Here is a 15074-nt window from a genome sequence, read left to right on the forward strand (position 1 = left end):
CAATTCACCCAGCAAGATCCTCTTTTTTAATAGTTTTCTTGGCGTTTTGTTGTTTTTTGAGGGGGGGGTGATTTTCACATTGCAAACACCTACTGTCTTATTTTACTCTGGAATAACAAACAATACGTATTCGTTAAATCTGAAACATATATTCTTTATTTCTATTTTTTCCTGTTTTCGCACGCACTCCCATTAACAAAGCAGTGTTTAAATAACATCTGTATAAGTATTCTCGAATCACGTACAGAAGAAAAATAAACAGTTTCCAAAATCTGATGGTTAAGTTCATATTGCTGAAGTTTGGAGAATAATTTGTGAATGTTTTAACATTTACCAGTAAATAAGTACTTGTATTTACTGTATCTGATTACTGAGAAAAGTATTTGTTATGTTCTTACACAGATTCAAATTGCGTCTTGACCTTTTCTCATTTAATCTGTTTACTACAACAAATGCAGTAATAGATACATCTGAAAACAAGCAGATATTTTACTCAACTAGAACTAAACATGCCTGAGTGTGACAGCTCCACAAAGCAGCAAGCCTAGTATCTTGCCTATTTATTGTAGCCTGTGATTTGGTAGGCAGTGGGGTTGAAAAATCACCCCTGTGTATGGGAACAGCACCTGCTTTTGCTGTGCTCCCTCCCTGCCGGCCTCCTCCCCCACTTACACCTAAAAATAGCGCTGAAGTGGGACTCAAGTGGTGCGCTGGTCATGTGCTGGCCTTTTGCTTGGGGTATCACCCTCAGCGAAGGAATGGAGCGGAGCTGACGCCTGTGTTAAATGCCCAGCCCCATGAAGGAGCCTTTCCATCCCCTCCACGGGGCTGACATGGGGCTCAACATAAGGGAATCAGAGGACAACATTATCACTTGGATTTGGGGGTATCTGGAGTGTACTTTAGATGCACTGAACCCCAGGCACACTATGATAAAAATGTCACAGCACAAAACCAGCCTGGAACTGTTGTCCAAAAGGTGGCAAGGTGGAGAGCCATGCAGCTGCTCCTTCTTCCCCTGCACCTCTGCAGAGGGGCGGGCAGGGGCTTTCTGCACCTACCCCATCTGCATCTGTCTCCATCTCCATCGCCCCATCCACCCTATCAGCATCCCCCATCTGCCCTGTCTGCATCCTTCCACCTGCCACATCAGCATCTGTCCCCATCTGCATGGCCCCATCCGCTCCACCAGCATCCCCCCATCCGCAGCCCTCCATCTGCATCTCCCATCTGCCCCATCAGCATCTTTCCCCCCCATCTGCATCTCCCCACCTGCCCCATCTGCATGCCCCCATCTGCTCCACCCATAACCCCGCCATCTGCAAGCCAGGTCGGGCATGAGCAGCAAGCAGGTGGGAAGGACACTCCTCGCAGTGGTGCTCCCTGTTCATCGCTGGCTGCTGGGGAGCAATCCCCTATGGGAAGTCCGAAATCCTCCCATCCCCACCACGCCACCCTGCCTATCCGTGCCATGGCAAAGCGCTTTATCCCCCACCCCATGCAACTACTGCAGCAAAGCTCCACCACTACGCATAACTGCAAGCAAAGAAACAGAGGCAGGTGAAAATATCCCTGCTGGAGGGGAGGGGGAGTTGTGATGGGGCTACAAGAGTGAAAAAGTGTTTCTGGGTATCTGTGCCCTGAGCTGGCTGTGTTACAGACAGTAAGGTGGTCTTCTGGTCTTCCTGTCGCAAACTCATCTCAGATTTTTCAAACTCATCTTCAGGCTGGTCTTGGAGTCTTTTTAAAATTCTTCCTTATAAAACTTCAGCAAAAATAACTTCAGCTGTCTCCAAGAATGAGATTAAGGAAATTCACATTATTTGATCATTTTTTCCAGTGTGTTTGGTTGGGGTTTGGTGTTTGGGTTGGTTTTTTTTTTGCAAGCCTAGGAAATTGTACACAAAATTGACATTTAAAGAAGCCAAGGTCATAAGACCAAGAATTCAAGAGTTAGGAAACTGTATTACTACAGCTGCTTGCACCCTATTCTTTAATTTCCTTTATGTGCCAATAGCTCAGTTACCAGCTCAAGGTACAGTGTTTGCTAGGGCTCAGTGTCTCAGCCACCCCAATGACAATTATGTTTGTTGTAAGAACAAGCAAGGGCACTACAATGTAGAAAAATTCATTTCTACAGGAAATAAACTCAGTCAAAATCGAACGAATAAGGCAGCAAATGGCAAGAAAAGCAAAGCAGTCCTCGCTGAAGCAGCTGAACACTGCACTGGAGAAGAGGATTCATCTCTGCTGCTGCCTTGGACTGTTCAGGAGCTACCAAATAAATCATCAGACCCAGACTTTTCACCAGCAGTTACTGATGTCTCGCACCTCTCCTCCACACCCAGCACTGGAGGCTGGCAATGTAAGACAATGAGGTACTCAAAACTTGGATTTTCCACTGAAACTTGGAGTTTCGGTGGTTGCTGGACCTTAAATGTGGGTAACATCCTGTCACTTTGAGTCATCTCACAGTCCCAGACCAACCCAAAACCGGTTGCTGTGCTGGACATGGACCTCCCTGATCCTTGCTTCTTCACCTGTGAACCAGGACAACATTATTCTCTCTGTTTGCACAGGTACTGTAAAAATAATTGTGCAGACCCACAACCTCATGTGCATCTATAGCCAAGCAGAGGTCAGGGGAGGGCTTCGGTATTACAGCAGTGAGCACCATAGGAAAGCCCAGCAGTAATTCTTAATTCCATCTTCAAGCATGGTTTGAATACAGCTCAACAAACGAAGCAGTAAAGGACGACGGTAAGATAAAATATTGACTAGCTGCTCCATCATTGTCTGGTCTGTGCCCTAGATGGCACAAGTGTATTTTGGAAAAAGCAGAATGGAAACACCTAATAAAAGGCTGGAGCTTTAAGGATTTGAATTTTCAAAAATTTTTTTTAAAGATAATTTTAATGCAGTTGTATGCAACTTTATTTAAAGAGACAGTCACATACAGACATGCACATGTGGAAAGGTTATATAGGTACATTATTCTACAAACATACAGACTTCTATCTGTGTGTACCTTGACTTCCCTAAAACATAAACAGGCATCTGACACCTAAGGCAGCCCTTGATGAGAACTGCTCTCTCTCCTCCGTAGAGTACCACCAATAATTATTTACCATTAGTACTTAACAGCAAGAGATTCAGCTGGGATGTAGTAAACAAGAAAACTGTATAGATTGTTCAGTACAGCCTGGCTGGCTCTCAGCTGAGGTAAGAAGTGATTGGACCACACCTCCTGGGTATTTCAATCACAGTTTTTATCACCGGGGAAAAGCCCCTTATTAACCTGTACTTGCTCAGGTCCCTTTCATCTCCATATATGCAACGCTGTCAGGATCATACGAGTGCCCCTTCTAGTTCACTTTACCATGCTTTGAACCCTAAACTGCTGCAGGGTTAAACAACCAACAAGACTGAGACCTGCAGGGTTCATTTAGACTAATGGTATCTTGAACTCTGCTGTCTTCCTACCTGCCATAGATTTTGTTTTTTCAACAGAGTAAGGGCTGCCTTTCTCACGTCAGAAACATCCCACTGTGGCAAGAAGATGGTCCTAAAGGGCAATGCTGGTGATTCACATGCAAAATCGTCGCATGTGAGGGGGAAAAATAAAAAAAGGAAAAATCCTCCACGTGGATTATATCCTTACTTTACAAAAATCAAACAATCCAAGCAAAAGGGTCAAGTTAAAGCTGTGGTATGTTTACAGACGTGTGCCCTACCACTGATACATTTTCTGGCACTTCTCACATCATCAACCCATTCCTCTGACTCCTCCACCATCAATGGCAGTTGTGTGCATCAACGCGGGGAGCCTGAACACCAGTCAGACTGTATGTGAAAAGCACCATTTTTTTCCTTATGGCAGAGAACTGAAGTATGCAACTAGCACATACTGTAAAGGCATTCAAAATATGACAAAAAAAATTGTTCAAATGCTCTCAACCTGCAGAAAACAAATGCTCTCTTCACTGACTGCTCTGTGGCAAACTTCTAATTTCATCCAGAAAATCCAGCATTCCCAGTCTGGGCTAATGACCATGCTACCAGACATGAGTTTATGTTTTTCATGCACATTTCATGTATTCCCACATGCTGTGTTGCTGCCAATAATTTATGACTGATCTGCACCCAGCCTGCCCTTCAGCATTTTATTTAATCTCTGCAACAGTGATTTACAATGACTCATCATTAATACAAAAATGTACATGTGTGTTAACAAGTTTGGAGGAACCTAAGGAGGAAGGCAAAATTTTTTGCAAGTCGTGGCTGAATGACTTATGAGCCCGCTGAAGAAAGGCAAAGGTAACCAGAAACGATGCGTTAGCTCTTCTCTGCAGCAAGCCATAGAGGCAAGAAGAGTTTCTTCTCCCGCACACCGCCTCAGAAGAAAAGGAATGAGGAAAAGACTGGGAGAGTTTGTCGTGCCATGGCTGGGGTTTCCTGAGGATGCAGGTGTGTGCGTGTGCAACCTGCACACTCAGCCATGGCCTCACAGCCTCCTTGCTCCTCAGCATCCATTACAAAAAGCAGGGTCGGAATGACCGTATTTTGGCATCTCTGCCCACCGTCTGTGATTTAAGAAAGCCCTGACTGTCTCTATAGTGTTAAATCTTCATGCGTCTGGGGAGACAAGGGGACTTGTCTCAATAATTTATACAATTGTAACACTACAACAGAATTACCAAACTAGCTGGAGCAGCGGAAGCCTGCCCTACATCCATGAGACTCCAGTTATAATGTATTTTGACCTACTTTTTTTTTTTTTCCCCATTGCACATAAGGAAGTCATAAAAACACATCTGACACAAAGGCAAAGTAAAAACTCCTCAAATCTGAGGCAAGATGGGTACTCAAAAACACCCTGGAAATTCACTCAGAGAAATTTCACCCGCTTTGGTTCAAAGCATCCCACGTTCATCGTCTCGAAAAATTTCTTTGATGGCCCATCCTAAACTGACATAGCTGCCCATGCTGAATCCTATGCTCCCGGACCCCTCCAAAGCAGCACACACTCGCTCCACCCATCGTCAAAGAAGCTCCCTGACGAACATACACAGCTTCTCAACTGGCCAAAGTGCCTACTAATGTTAAACTGAAGCTCAGCCATATAAATTAGGGTGTCGCCTGGATGAAGGTTGGAGGACGTAAAGCTGAAGCAAACACTAATTGTTTCTGGCTGAGCCAAAATACCGCAAGTTATTTCCTTGTAACATGGATTTTACATCTAGTGGCTTTTATTCCTCCGTTTTAAGGTAAGTATCTTGGAAGTATACTTCACGTATACTAAGTATTTGGCATTTTCCTTTATTCAGTGTCTTAAAGGGCTTCAAAAAATTGATCTCCCAGGGCTGCTGTGGGGTCACAGAAATTGATAACCCTTACAAGCTATGCTTATGTGAGCCTGCCTGCATCTCCCAGATAGTGCACTTTGTAAATTAATCCTCCAAAGGCAAATATATTGTAAGTAGCTTGTTATCTCTAAAGTACTAAATTGAAGAATACATGGGATTATATTGACAGAAATTACATTTTCTGTAATGGGGTTTAATATATCTGAAATCTCTCCCATAGGCTCTTGCTTTCTCTAAGAGAGGAGGGTTTGTTAATGTAGGTGCAATGGACATCAAGACCAAATTTATTCACTAAAATGGATTAGGCCATGTAATCAGAGCTTCAGTAATATTAATCTCTGACACTTATTGAACAGAAAAAAAATACTTTTGTCTGTAAACTGGCATTCCTCCCTCCCTTTTCCCCAGCAGGCTTGCTGTTCGCCTTGGCCATTTTCTGGGTATTACTTCAAAGAGGATAAGGTTTCCCATCATAAACACTAATCTAAAAATATTAGGACAATTAATTAGATACACTTAGTTTTACAAGGTATTCGATTGCAACACACTTCAAATATGACACTTGTTCTGCGATAGTGGGAGAAACCTGCATTTGCATGCAGTAACAAAGGGTAATAAATAAAACTTTTTTTTTAAGGGTTTGCTGTTGTATTTTCATACTTCAATCACGAGTTTTTATCACTGGTTGCCTTCACCATGTCCCAGACATGGCAACCCAAAAGCCACTGCAGAAACAGCACGGATTCCGATTTCCTTCACACAAATCACTACAAGAACAGATCAGGGGCTCCAGCAACAGTAGCTGGAATAAATAAAAACAATTGCTCTTCACCGTACTTCAGCAGCAAAAGGCCAGACTGTCCTCAAAGTTTATTCAAGCTCTCAAAAACTGGACTTTTAAAATAAACCAGTAAAGAGAGAGAAGGATGTCAGTCAAAAAGACAAACCCCACTAACAACATTCAAAAAATGATTAAAGCACCCCAAAATAACAATACACTCTGCAGAAATGGGGTCAATTGTCCCTTTTTTTCACCCAACATCTCAACCTCTTCCAAGACAAAAGTTCACAAAATGGATGTGGCTTCCTACTGAGCCAGTGGGAGGACTGGTACCCAAATGCGAATACACTGAAATCTGACCAAGCGACAGGAAAATAAATACGGCTTGTTTTCTTCGGTAGCAAACCTCCCAGTTCCCATAACTGAAACCACTCATTCGGCTATATCACTTTTGCATTGATAAACTGCTGGGGGGGAGCAGACAAGGGCACGGTGTGTCCTCAAAAATGCAAAGCGTTAGCCGGAGGGTGCCAGCAGCCATATAGAAACACTAAGGAAAATTACTTACCAATTGTTCACTTGAAGTATAGTGAGCCCTGTGTCTTGTGCCAACTGCTTTTTCTGTTCTTCTGAAGGGTAAGGGTGCTATAAGACACCAAAATAAATATATACATTTAAAACAATGCTTTTTTTGCCTACTTTTAATTTTAAATTTCTTAAAAAACTAGAAGCGTGACTTCTATTATTGAAAGGTGAAAATGCTGAGGTGTGTCACTCTTTTATAATTATTAATGGGCTACTACATCACTTAATTAATGGCAGTAAAAGACAAGCCAATTATAAAGATTAGTGAAGTGGAGAAATAACTGCTTAGGATACTGGCAGTACCTTGATACTCAAGAAGGATATTTGTTGCATTAGCTGAAAGTTTTTGCACTTGTCTCAAATGACTGATTAGAGTCAAATCACCTTTTTTTTTTTCTGTATTTCACAGAACAATACAGAATGTGATAAAGCTCTTCTCTGTAAAACTAAAACATGCTGATGTTTTCTGACATAGTGAAGACAAATCTTGCCAGCGCCCCAAAATAATTTGCAAATAAGATCAGCAACCTGAACATAAACAAACGCCTGGGTTTTGAACACAGGCCAACGCAAGGTCAACGATCAGCACATTTTTGCCTGACATTAACATAGCTGTGCTGCACTAATCCTAAGAGACAGAAAATAAATACTGGTTTAACTGAAGATAATGTTAAAATTCAATCATAAGTTAAGTTTCTTGTGAGAACTTGATTGCTTTCTCAGAAAATTTACTTCTGCATGAATACAGATTGCTTAATAAATCAACAGCAAAAACCACATCCAAGTTTGAAATTTAGAAATATCATTTCTGCCCTTTCCCCCATGTAAAAATGTCACCGTCCCACAAGGAAATGGACAAATATCACAAATGTAACTATCGCCAGGAAAAACCCTGTTCTGAGGATCCAGCTTGGCTCCTAACCTTGACACCCAAGTCTCAGTACACATCAGATTCAGACCTGGTCTGCTGCAAAGACCTTAATAACACTTCATTAAGATGATTTGATAAAATTGGTTAAACCTACCCCAACATCCCATTTAACAGTTGGTTTTCACAAAGTATTTGCTATTATACACACATCCTTCCCCCCAACGCTCCCATATTCTTTGGATGTATTCTTTGGCATAATATTACACGAGATGTAAACTGAAACCTTGTAAAGCGTAAGAATTTAAAACCTCATAAAATTATGCAATCTTATTGGTATTGTAACTATTTAGCAGATTTTATATATTCTTGTAAACAGCATAATCTGTCATCTGATGGCTACGCTAAATGCCTGCATCACCTCACTTTACCAAACAGTAATTTTTCTTATAATTCCGGCAACGTCCCATTGCCCAGTGTGCCCATTTCAAAGCCCACTGCCATGGCCATCAGCTCCAAAAGATACATTTTTTTTCACCCAGAAATGTGGAGGATTTCCCATTCTTTTAAAAATACCATTTTCTTGACAGTCAGCCAACAGATAACCTGCACACCTGTAAACTACCCCCTGTATTTTCTACATGTATGTGAAACAGGTCCAGAATTGCAAAGTGGAAGACACAGGGAAGGGGATTTTACTCTTTTTTTAATGGTAAATTTGCATTTTACACATGCAAAAATATAGCATGAATTTTAGTCTGCCTTATATACACATTCCTCCACAACGAACAGTCGTACTTTTCTTACGTCCATCTATCTGAACATAACATTTTGCTTCTCTTCAAAAAAAAAACCTTCAGAGATGATTTGTAACATTTTCATCTTCATAGCTTACTTCCCATTTCATTACTTTGCTATCAAGCGAGGACAAAATTATTCTTTTTTTTCCTATTTCGCTTTGCCACCTTACATGTGATCTAATTTTAAGTAATTGAACAAACTGTGTCTAATTTCATGCAGCAAGCAATAATTACTAGACAGCCTCTAGCTATTGGAATTAAGAACTCTGTCTCCATTAAGCAATTTTCAATTGTTCTGGACTTTTTTCCAAATAGACAAGACTGGATAAAATTAGCCATCAGAATAATACAGTCACTGTAAAAATAATTGCTTTAAAAGTCCCAAACCCCAAATTCCTCAAATTGTTGTATGTTTAAGGTCATCTGATTTTTTTTTTCATAGCCTAGCACAGCATAAACTGTTAATTTAATGATAAATCTGTAACTGCCACAATCACATGACAGCCTGGGACTTCACGTAGCTAATCCCTCTTAGCTAAAGGTTTGCAATGCAGCAGCCTTTTTAACTATGATTTGGTGTGGTTTAAAATAATCTTAAACACTGGGCATCCTTATTATATAAGCTTTCTGTGGATCATACGAGTTGTTCCTTTGTAGGCTAAAAAAAAAATAATAAAAATGACTTGACAAAGAATCGGCATGCCACAGGCTAGGTTGCTATAAAAACATTCAAAGCCTTGTTCCACTCCCACCCACAGGGCTAGGAAGGCCTGTGCTACAGGCAAAGGCAGACATCACATCGCAACAGGGAGAAAGGGGGAAACCCGGAGAACTGCCATTTTATGAAGAAATAGGAAATTCAGCCGAAACTGTTGCTGCTGGTCTTTATTTCACCCGTGTAAGAACGACAGGTGCCTTCCAAAAGCTTTTTAATGGTTGTTTAAAGGGATAAAGACAGATGCACAGATGTATGTGTCTACATATTTGCATATATATGTACATATATTTGCGTGTATATGTATAATATATATAAAAATATACATATACACCTTAGTCAAATGGTTTAGCTTTAGGTAGTCCTGTGAGGAGCAGGGAGTTGGTTTTGATAATCCTTACGGGTCCCTTACAACTTGAGATACTCTATGATTGTATGGAATACATAGATGTATAAATACATAGATACATAAATATACATGGAAGTGTGTGTCTGAAACCACCGCGCTGACTCCAAGTTGGTAAGTCCACCTATCACTCCAGATCACTTTGGGATATCAAAGCAAATTGTACCACTGTTCAATAAACACTGACTCGAGACCTTTACTTTCTTGTGTACATTAGCGCCTACCATTATCTCTTAAAAGCTTAATTATTTGCAAACAATTGATCAAGATGGGAATTGGAGAAAAGAGATGCCGGACCACCGGGAGAGCTGCAATGCATTAGGAGAGCAAACAGAATTACCTCTAGGTCTTATAATCAGAATTAACGATTGGGAGCGTATGCAGGGCAGCATGAGAAGCTGTAACACTCTTGCTGGAGTGTTTTCCATTTGATCTGCATTAACACCTCGAGTGAAAGCCATAAAACGGTGATTACAGATGGGAAGGCTGACCCTCCTTCCCAGAACCAGCCCAGCTTGCGTATACTGGAAGACTGCAGACAGGCTTTCTTGCCAAGGCCACAGGAAAAGGGCAAATCCAAGGGGGGAAAAAAAGTAGGAAGCAGGCAGGGGAAAAGGAAAAAAAAAAAAAAAAGTATTTGAAAAGAGTAAGGCTGACAACAGATGACGACTCTGAATTTGACTCCAGTATTTTCTGATCATGCTTGCTGCTGCTACAGCACTACAGAGCAGCATCCACCGAACGGTATGAGACCTAGAGCTTTTCCTTTCCCATAAATCTAGCGCTGAAATGCGGATTGTTTGGCACCATTAATGTGTTTTTGAGGCTCTGTGGTATTACTTTTAATAATGATTTAGTACAGAAAGTGATTGCTTAATAACACCATCGAAGTCTGCATGCAAATGAAAATTATCCCTGGGGGATTTGCCCAGGGTAATATGAACAGTTAAGGAACATTTGAAAAGGTAAAAATAACTATGCAAAATATGAGTCAGAGCAGTCGTTTTAGCAGTAACAAAGAAATCAAAGTGACAGAGAGAAAAATGAAACTTTCTATCATATTCCCTCATCACTGTTTTATGAATGGTATTTAGAGAGCAGCAGTCTTAATAAAAGTCCCTTTTTAATGCAGACGAAATAATTTTTAGCAAAACAAACAATAAGACTCTTTTTTTTTTTTTTACCACCTTTGACTGCAGCCAGTGGGTAAAGTCTCCAGTAGATACAGATGGAAAGCGTCCAAGCTAGTCTCTTCATGATAGCCCTTGTCCAAATGTACTCCTTTCCTCAAATTTTCCACCCCGTGCTGCAAATGCTGGATGCCAGGACGGCGACAGACTTTATCTTATCTGTAACCTGGTATTAATAACACTCTGCCCCTCCCCGCCTTGCCCATTGTAGCAGGGCATCATAATGGTTGCAAAAAAAAAAAAAGAAAATAATCCTGCCCAGAGTTTACTGCTGAGATAATGGGAGGCAAAACCACCCCTTCTCACCCCTCAGATTCCTAATGGCACCAAACCGTCCTGACACCAACAGTGCCAACCAGCCCTACCACAGCACAGAGGCAGAAGCAATTCCCAAGCAAAAGGTTGCACGTTACGTTAGAAGGAGGTCGTGGCAACCGTCCAGTGCGGCCCTTATCGCGGCAGCGCCGCCACTTGCTGACCGCACTGGGGGAACCATTTCGGAAGTCCTTTTATCCCCTTCCTCCAGCCCTCTGCCTCCTCCAGAGCCTCATAACACACCAAGGTGAGATGACCTTGAGCTAAACTCTGGCAGGTCATGCATAGAAACTACGCCCCCCCCAAAATGTATGCTCTCAGGAGCGTCTATTAACTGTTTTCTAACCTCAAAACACAAAAAAACAAACAACCCCAACACCATGATTTTCTTGTTTCTGAAGAGCAACCCAGCCTACACCTAACTCCGTAACCAGAATAAAGCCCCAGGTTCAGCCTTCCAGTGATAAACTGCACATTGGTTTTATGCTGACCTCTGAATCCTTGCTTTACCCAAACTTCCCCAGGGTTAGCTCAGGCAGCGGCACAACCATTTGGGTCTCTCCCCTTCCCCTACCTCCTCCTGGTTTGCATTTGAACTATTTACATTAGTGATCAAGTTGATCTATGAGAAATTATTATTATTTTTTGAATATGTATAATGCTTTCCTATTGTCTCTCAGCTTTATGAATTAGTTTTACTGTTGCAGTGAATGGTTTTTTTGTCTCCCGACTGCACATTATCAAAGGGACACTTTGTGCCTGCCATTTGCATTACAAAAGCAGTGCATGGTGTAGTCTAAGAACAGAGCTTGAATTTATAGCAGTCGAGTCCTGGATCCTCACACATGCCGGCCTCCCAAAGAATAACGGGGGTTCCTGCATTCGCAAAGTAGCCAAAAAATGGTTGGATTGCTATCCGTAAAGTTGCAAGATTACAACCTGCTTTCTTCATCGGCCACCAGCGTATTTAGAGGGAGCGATAAAGAGAAAGCGTTGAGTTCCTTTGCCTATTTTGCAGGCTGCGTGATTCTGTTTATAGACCATCCCCGCGACCTGCTTTATATTCAGGCGAGGCTGTAAAAAGTTGCCAAGTTGAGGTGAGCTGCTGGGGGGGGGGGGAATCAACTCGGAAGCTGCAAACTCGATCCTGTTTATCTCCTGGGACTGGCTTGCATGTCGGAGGAAACACTAAACACCAAGGAGGAAGTTGTTTTATTAGAAATGCATCTAGGAGGCTGGGAAGAAAGTGTAAAGTTTGCACAGCCTTTCCTTTGGCCGCGAGCAGTGAGTCAGCCTGATAATGCTGTTGAAGTGTGAGCTGGCTTTGGCATTTAAAACTCCTCGTTGCTTTTTCAGCGCAGCAAGAAAACGCAGTCCGTATGACACAGTCATGCTGCAGACAAAGCCAGCCTTTTCCTCTTTCAAAAGAAAATATTACCTCAACTTATTATAATAGTTTAATATCCCCACTAAGATTTTTTTCCAAAGCATTACTGTTAATAAATCCTGGTGCTGCCCAGAGTTACTGAACTGCAGGCTACGAACGCAAAATCAACAGGCGTGCTCGGTCTTTTGAAGTTAAAAATGCATCAAAATATGCAACGTGACGATGCTGCACCCCTGTATCGCTACGGCAAGGCCATATGCTGCCGCTCGACTTCTGCACCAGCCCATTCCTATGAGACGGGGCTCTGCGACACTGCCCATTGCTGCCCCCACAAAAGGTTCTGCAGGCTGCTCTGGCAACCCTGCCAAAAAACAAAAGGCGAGGACAGGAGGCAGAACCTGACTCTCCTAAAGCAAACACAGGGTGTAAAATACAGAGCCAATACCCCAGAAGTTTTAACATCTGAACGTGTGTTCACACCGCAACCTGATTAAACAGGGGTTGGGTTGGCTTTGCAAGCAGCGGGGTTGAAGAGACATTTGCGGGGGCTAACGGGGGGGGGAGAGGTACTGGCAACAGCACTTCTTAATGAAAGAGTTATGCTGGGAAAAAAAATGCTCTGTGCTTCTCTTTTTTTTTTCCCATTTGCCCTTTTATAAATAATTTTCTTGCAAGAGTTGTCTGTGAACAAGTTTTGGCACTTGTTAACATAAATATCCTTTCCAAGGCTGATGGGGAGACATGGTATGGCTTGGGATGCGGTGCCAATACGTCTCTGGTGGCCCCATCACATTATTCATAACGCAAGCACTCATTAAGGAAAAAAAGTTCAGATCATCCCTTGCACAGGATATTACAGAAGTCAGAAAGTGGAAAAACCTTTTAACTCATCTAATCCATCCCCTGGCTGCTACAATATTATTCCTTCCATACCATATATTATTACCCACTGCCTTTTCCAGTTGAGCTCTAGCTAGTCCAAGCAACAGTGCTTCTGCTATTTCCTTTTGTAGACACTCTGATAGACCTCACTGTTCGGAGCTTACTCTGGCTCCCACCAGCTTTCAGTTTAAGTCAAGTCTGTGCAGACACTCCCACGCCATACCCGGGTAATTGAGCGGAGCTTTTCCCGTGTTAAACATTCCTTCAGTGCCTGTATGTATATGCATGCAGAAACACACACACACGTTAACTTGTCTTCATAAACTTAAGAAGTGATTTTTCGCTCCAGAGTCAAGACTATTTGTGTTAATGCGACATGGGTGATGCACTTTCCCATCCTCTGTCCTGTTTTTCTTTATTATTATTATTATTATTATTATTAGGCTATACCGCAGCCTAAAAGTAACCGAGGACAGGGTAATCGAAAGAAATATTGCATCCAAAAGACCAGCAAAACTCTCTTCAGCACAGCACATGGCCGAAAACAATGAAATATTACATCCAAATGACACCAAAGGAACTGAGGAAATTCATCATCTGACTTCTAACTACGTTAGAGCTAAAATTCCCATCCTTGAAACACGGCTTTTCAGTTAACCCGCCATCTATACCAAACGGCTGCAGACCAGCAGGAAGGTGAACTCTGCCCTTTCCTAGGTGAGCAGCTTTTGGGAAGGAGGAAAAAATATCCTCGTCCCCGGCACACTAAAGAAAATCCCGACTACCTGATAACTCTGTAAAAGCACTGCTGTTGTTTTTAGAGCCGGCCTAAGACAGATTAGCTCAGGTAAATATCTCCTAACCAGAAGCCTTTTCTCAGCAATAAGTCACTGTCCTTATCTACCTCAAATGACTTTCTAAACAGGTGGGCTCAGAAATAACTCTGCAGTCTCTGGGAAACGCCAGCACCGGTGGTTGTAATCCCACAGGGCTAAGCCAAAAGCTTTTCTTTGTGCTTTCTGCTCTCTTTCTCAGGCTGCCTTCAGTACATCAGAAGCTCCCTCTGTAAGCGGGGGATAAAGATGTTCCCCTACACCCATCTGCCCTATCCTACATGCTGGAGTGACCAGGGCGATGAGGGGCTGCTGTATTCAGCAAGGTCCCTAATATTGACCGCAGGTTTTAGGATGGAGCAGGAGCTTTAGGCAGGGTTCCCGGGGTGACAGCACCCTTGAGCGCAGCCACCAAGCAATTTGGGAAGCCTCCTGCCATCACCTCAGCAACCTTTTCTCATTGAGGGATGAAGCAGTCAACACAAAGAGAGTTCAAGGCAACCATCGCATCGAGGTGCCAATCTCCAACACCAAGACAAGGTGGGGTTTACATTCGAACATCTTCTATTTGAAAAAAAACCCAAACAAACCACTACTGAGGAAGGAAATGAAAAGATAAAGCTGCTATTTTGCAACGCCGCTTTGTTGGCATGGAAAGTCCTTGAACAGATGCCCCATCCACCATTAAATATTCACAACATATCCTTGTAAAAGAATAAAGCCTACTCAACTTATAAGCAAAACCACAATGTGTTCTTCATAAAAAAAAGATGCATCTAAAGATCCGGGAGGAAAGAAAAAAATGAGGAGGGAAAAGAAAAAAAAAACACAAGCCAGCGAAACACCACCATTCTCCAAAGAAGCAGATTCTTGGAAGTAGCGCGCATTCTCTGGCGTTAATTTTCCCACTTAAATTACAGTGATGCTGTAGCCTCATCTCATTAGA

At 42.3% G+C, this 15074-nt stretch overlaps 1 protein-coding gene across 6 annotated transcripts in view; it reads right to left on the reverse strand.

The window, feature by feature from the left end:
• MEIS1 (Meis homeobox 1) overlaps window positions 1–15074 on the reverse strand; it is a 213228-nt gene that overhangs the window by 16918 nt on the left and 181236 nt on the right. For all 6 annotated transcript variants that reach the window (XM_075413310.1, XM_075413311.1, XM_075413309.1 and 3 more), the window contains exon 9: window positions 6716–6792. In XM_075413310.1, coding sequence (XP_075269425.1) covers window positions 6716–6792 — 77 coding nt within the window. The remainder of the gene's footprint in view (window positions 1–6715; window positions 6793–15074) is intronic.

The sequence above is a fragment of the Opisthocomus hoazin genome, chromosome 2, assembly GCF_030867145.1.
Source record: "Opisthocomus hoazin isolate bOpiHoa1 chromosome 2, bOpiHoa1.hap1, whole genome shotgun sequence".
In the NCBI taxonomy this organism is placed as follows: Eukaryota; Metazoa; Chordata; class Aves; order Opisthocomiformes; family Opisthocomidae; genus Opisthocomus; species Opisthocomus hoazin.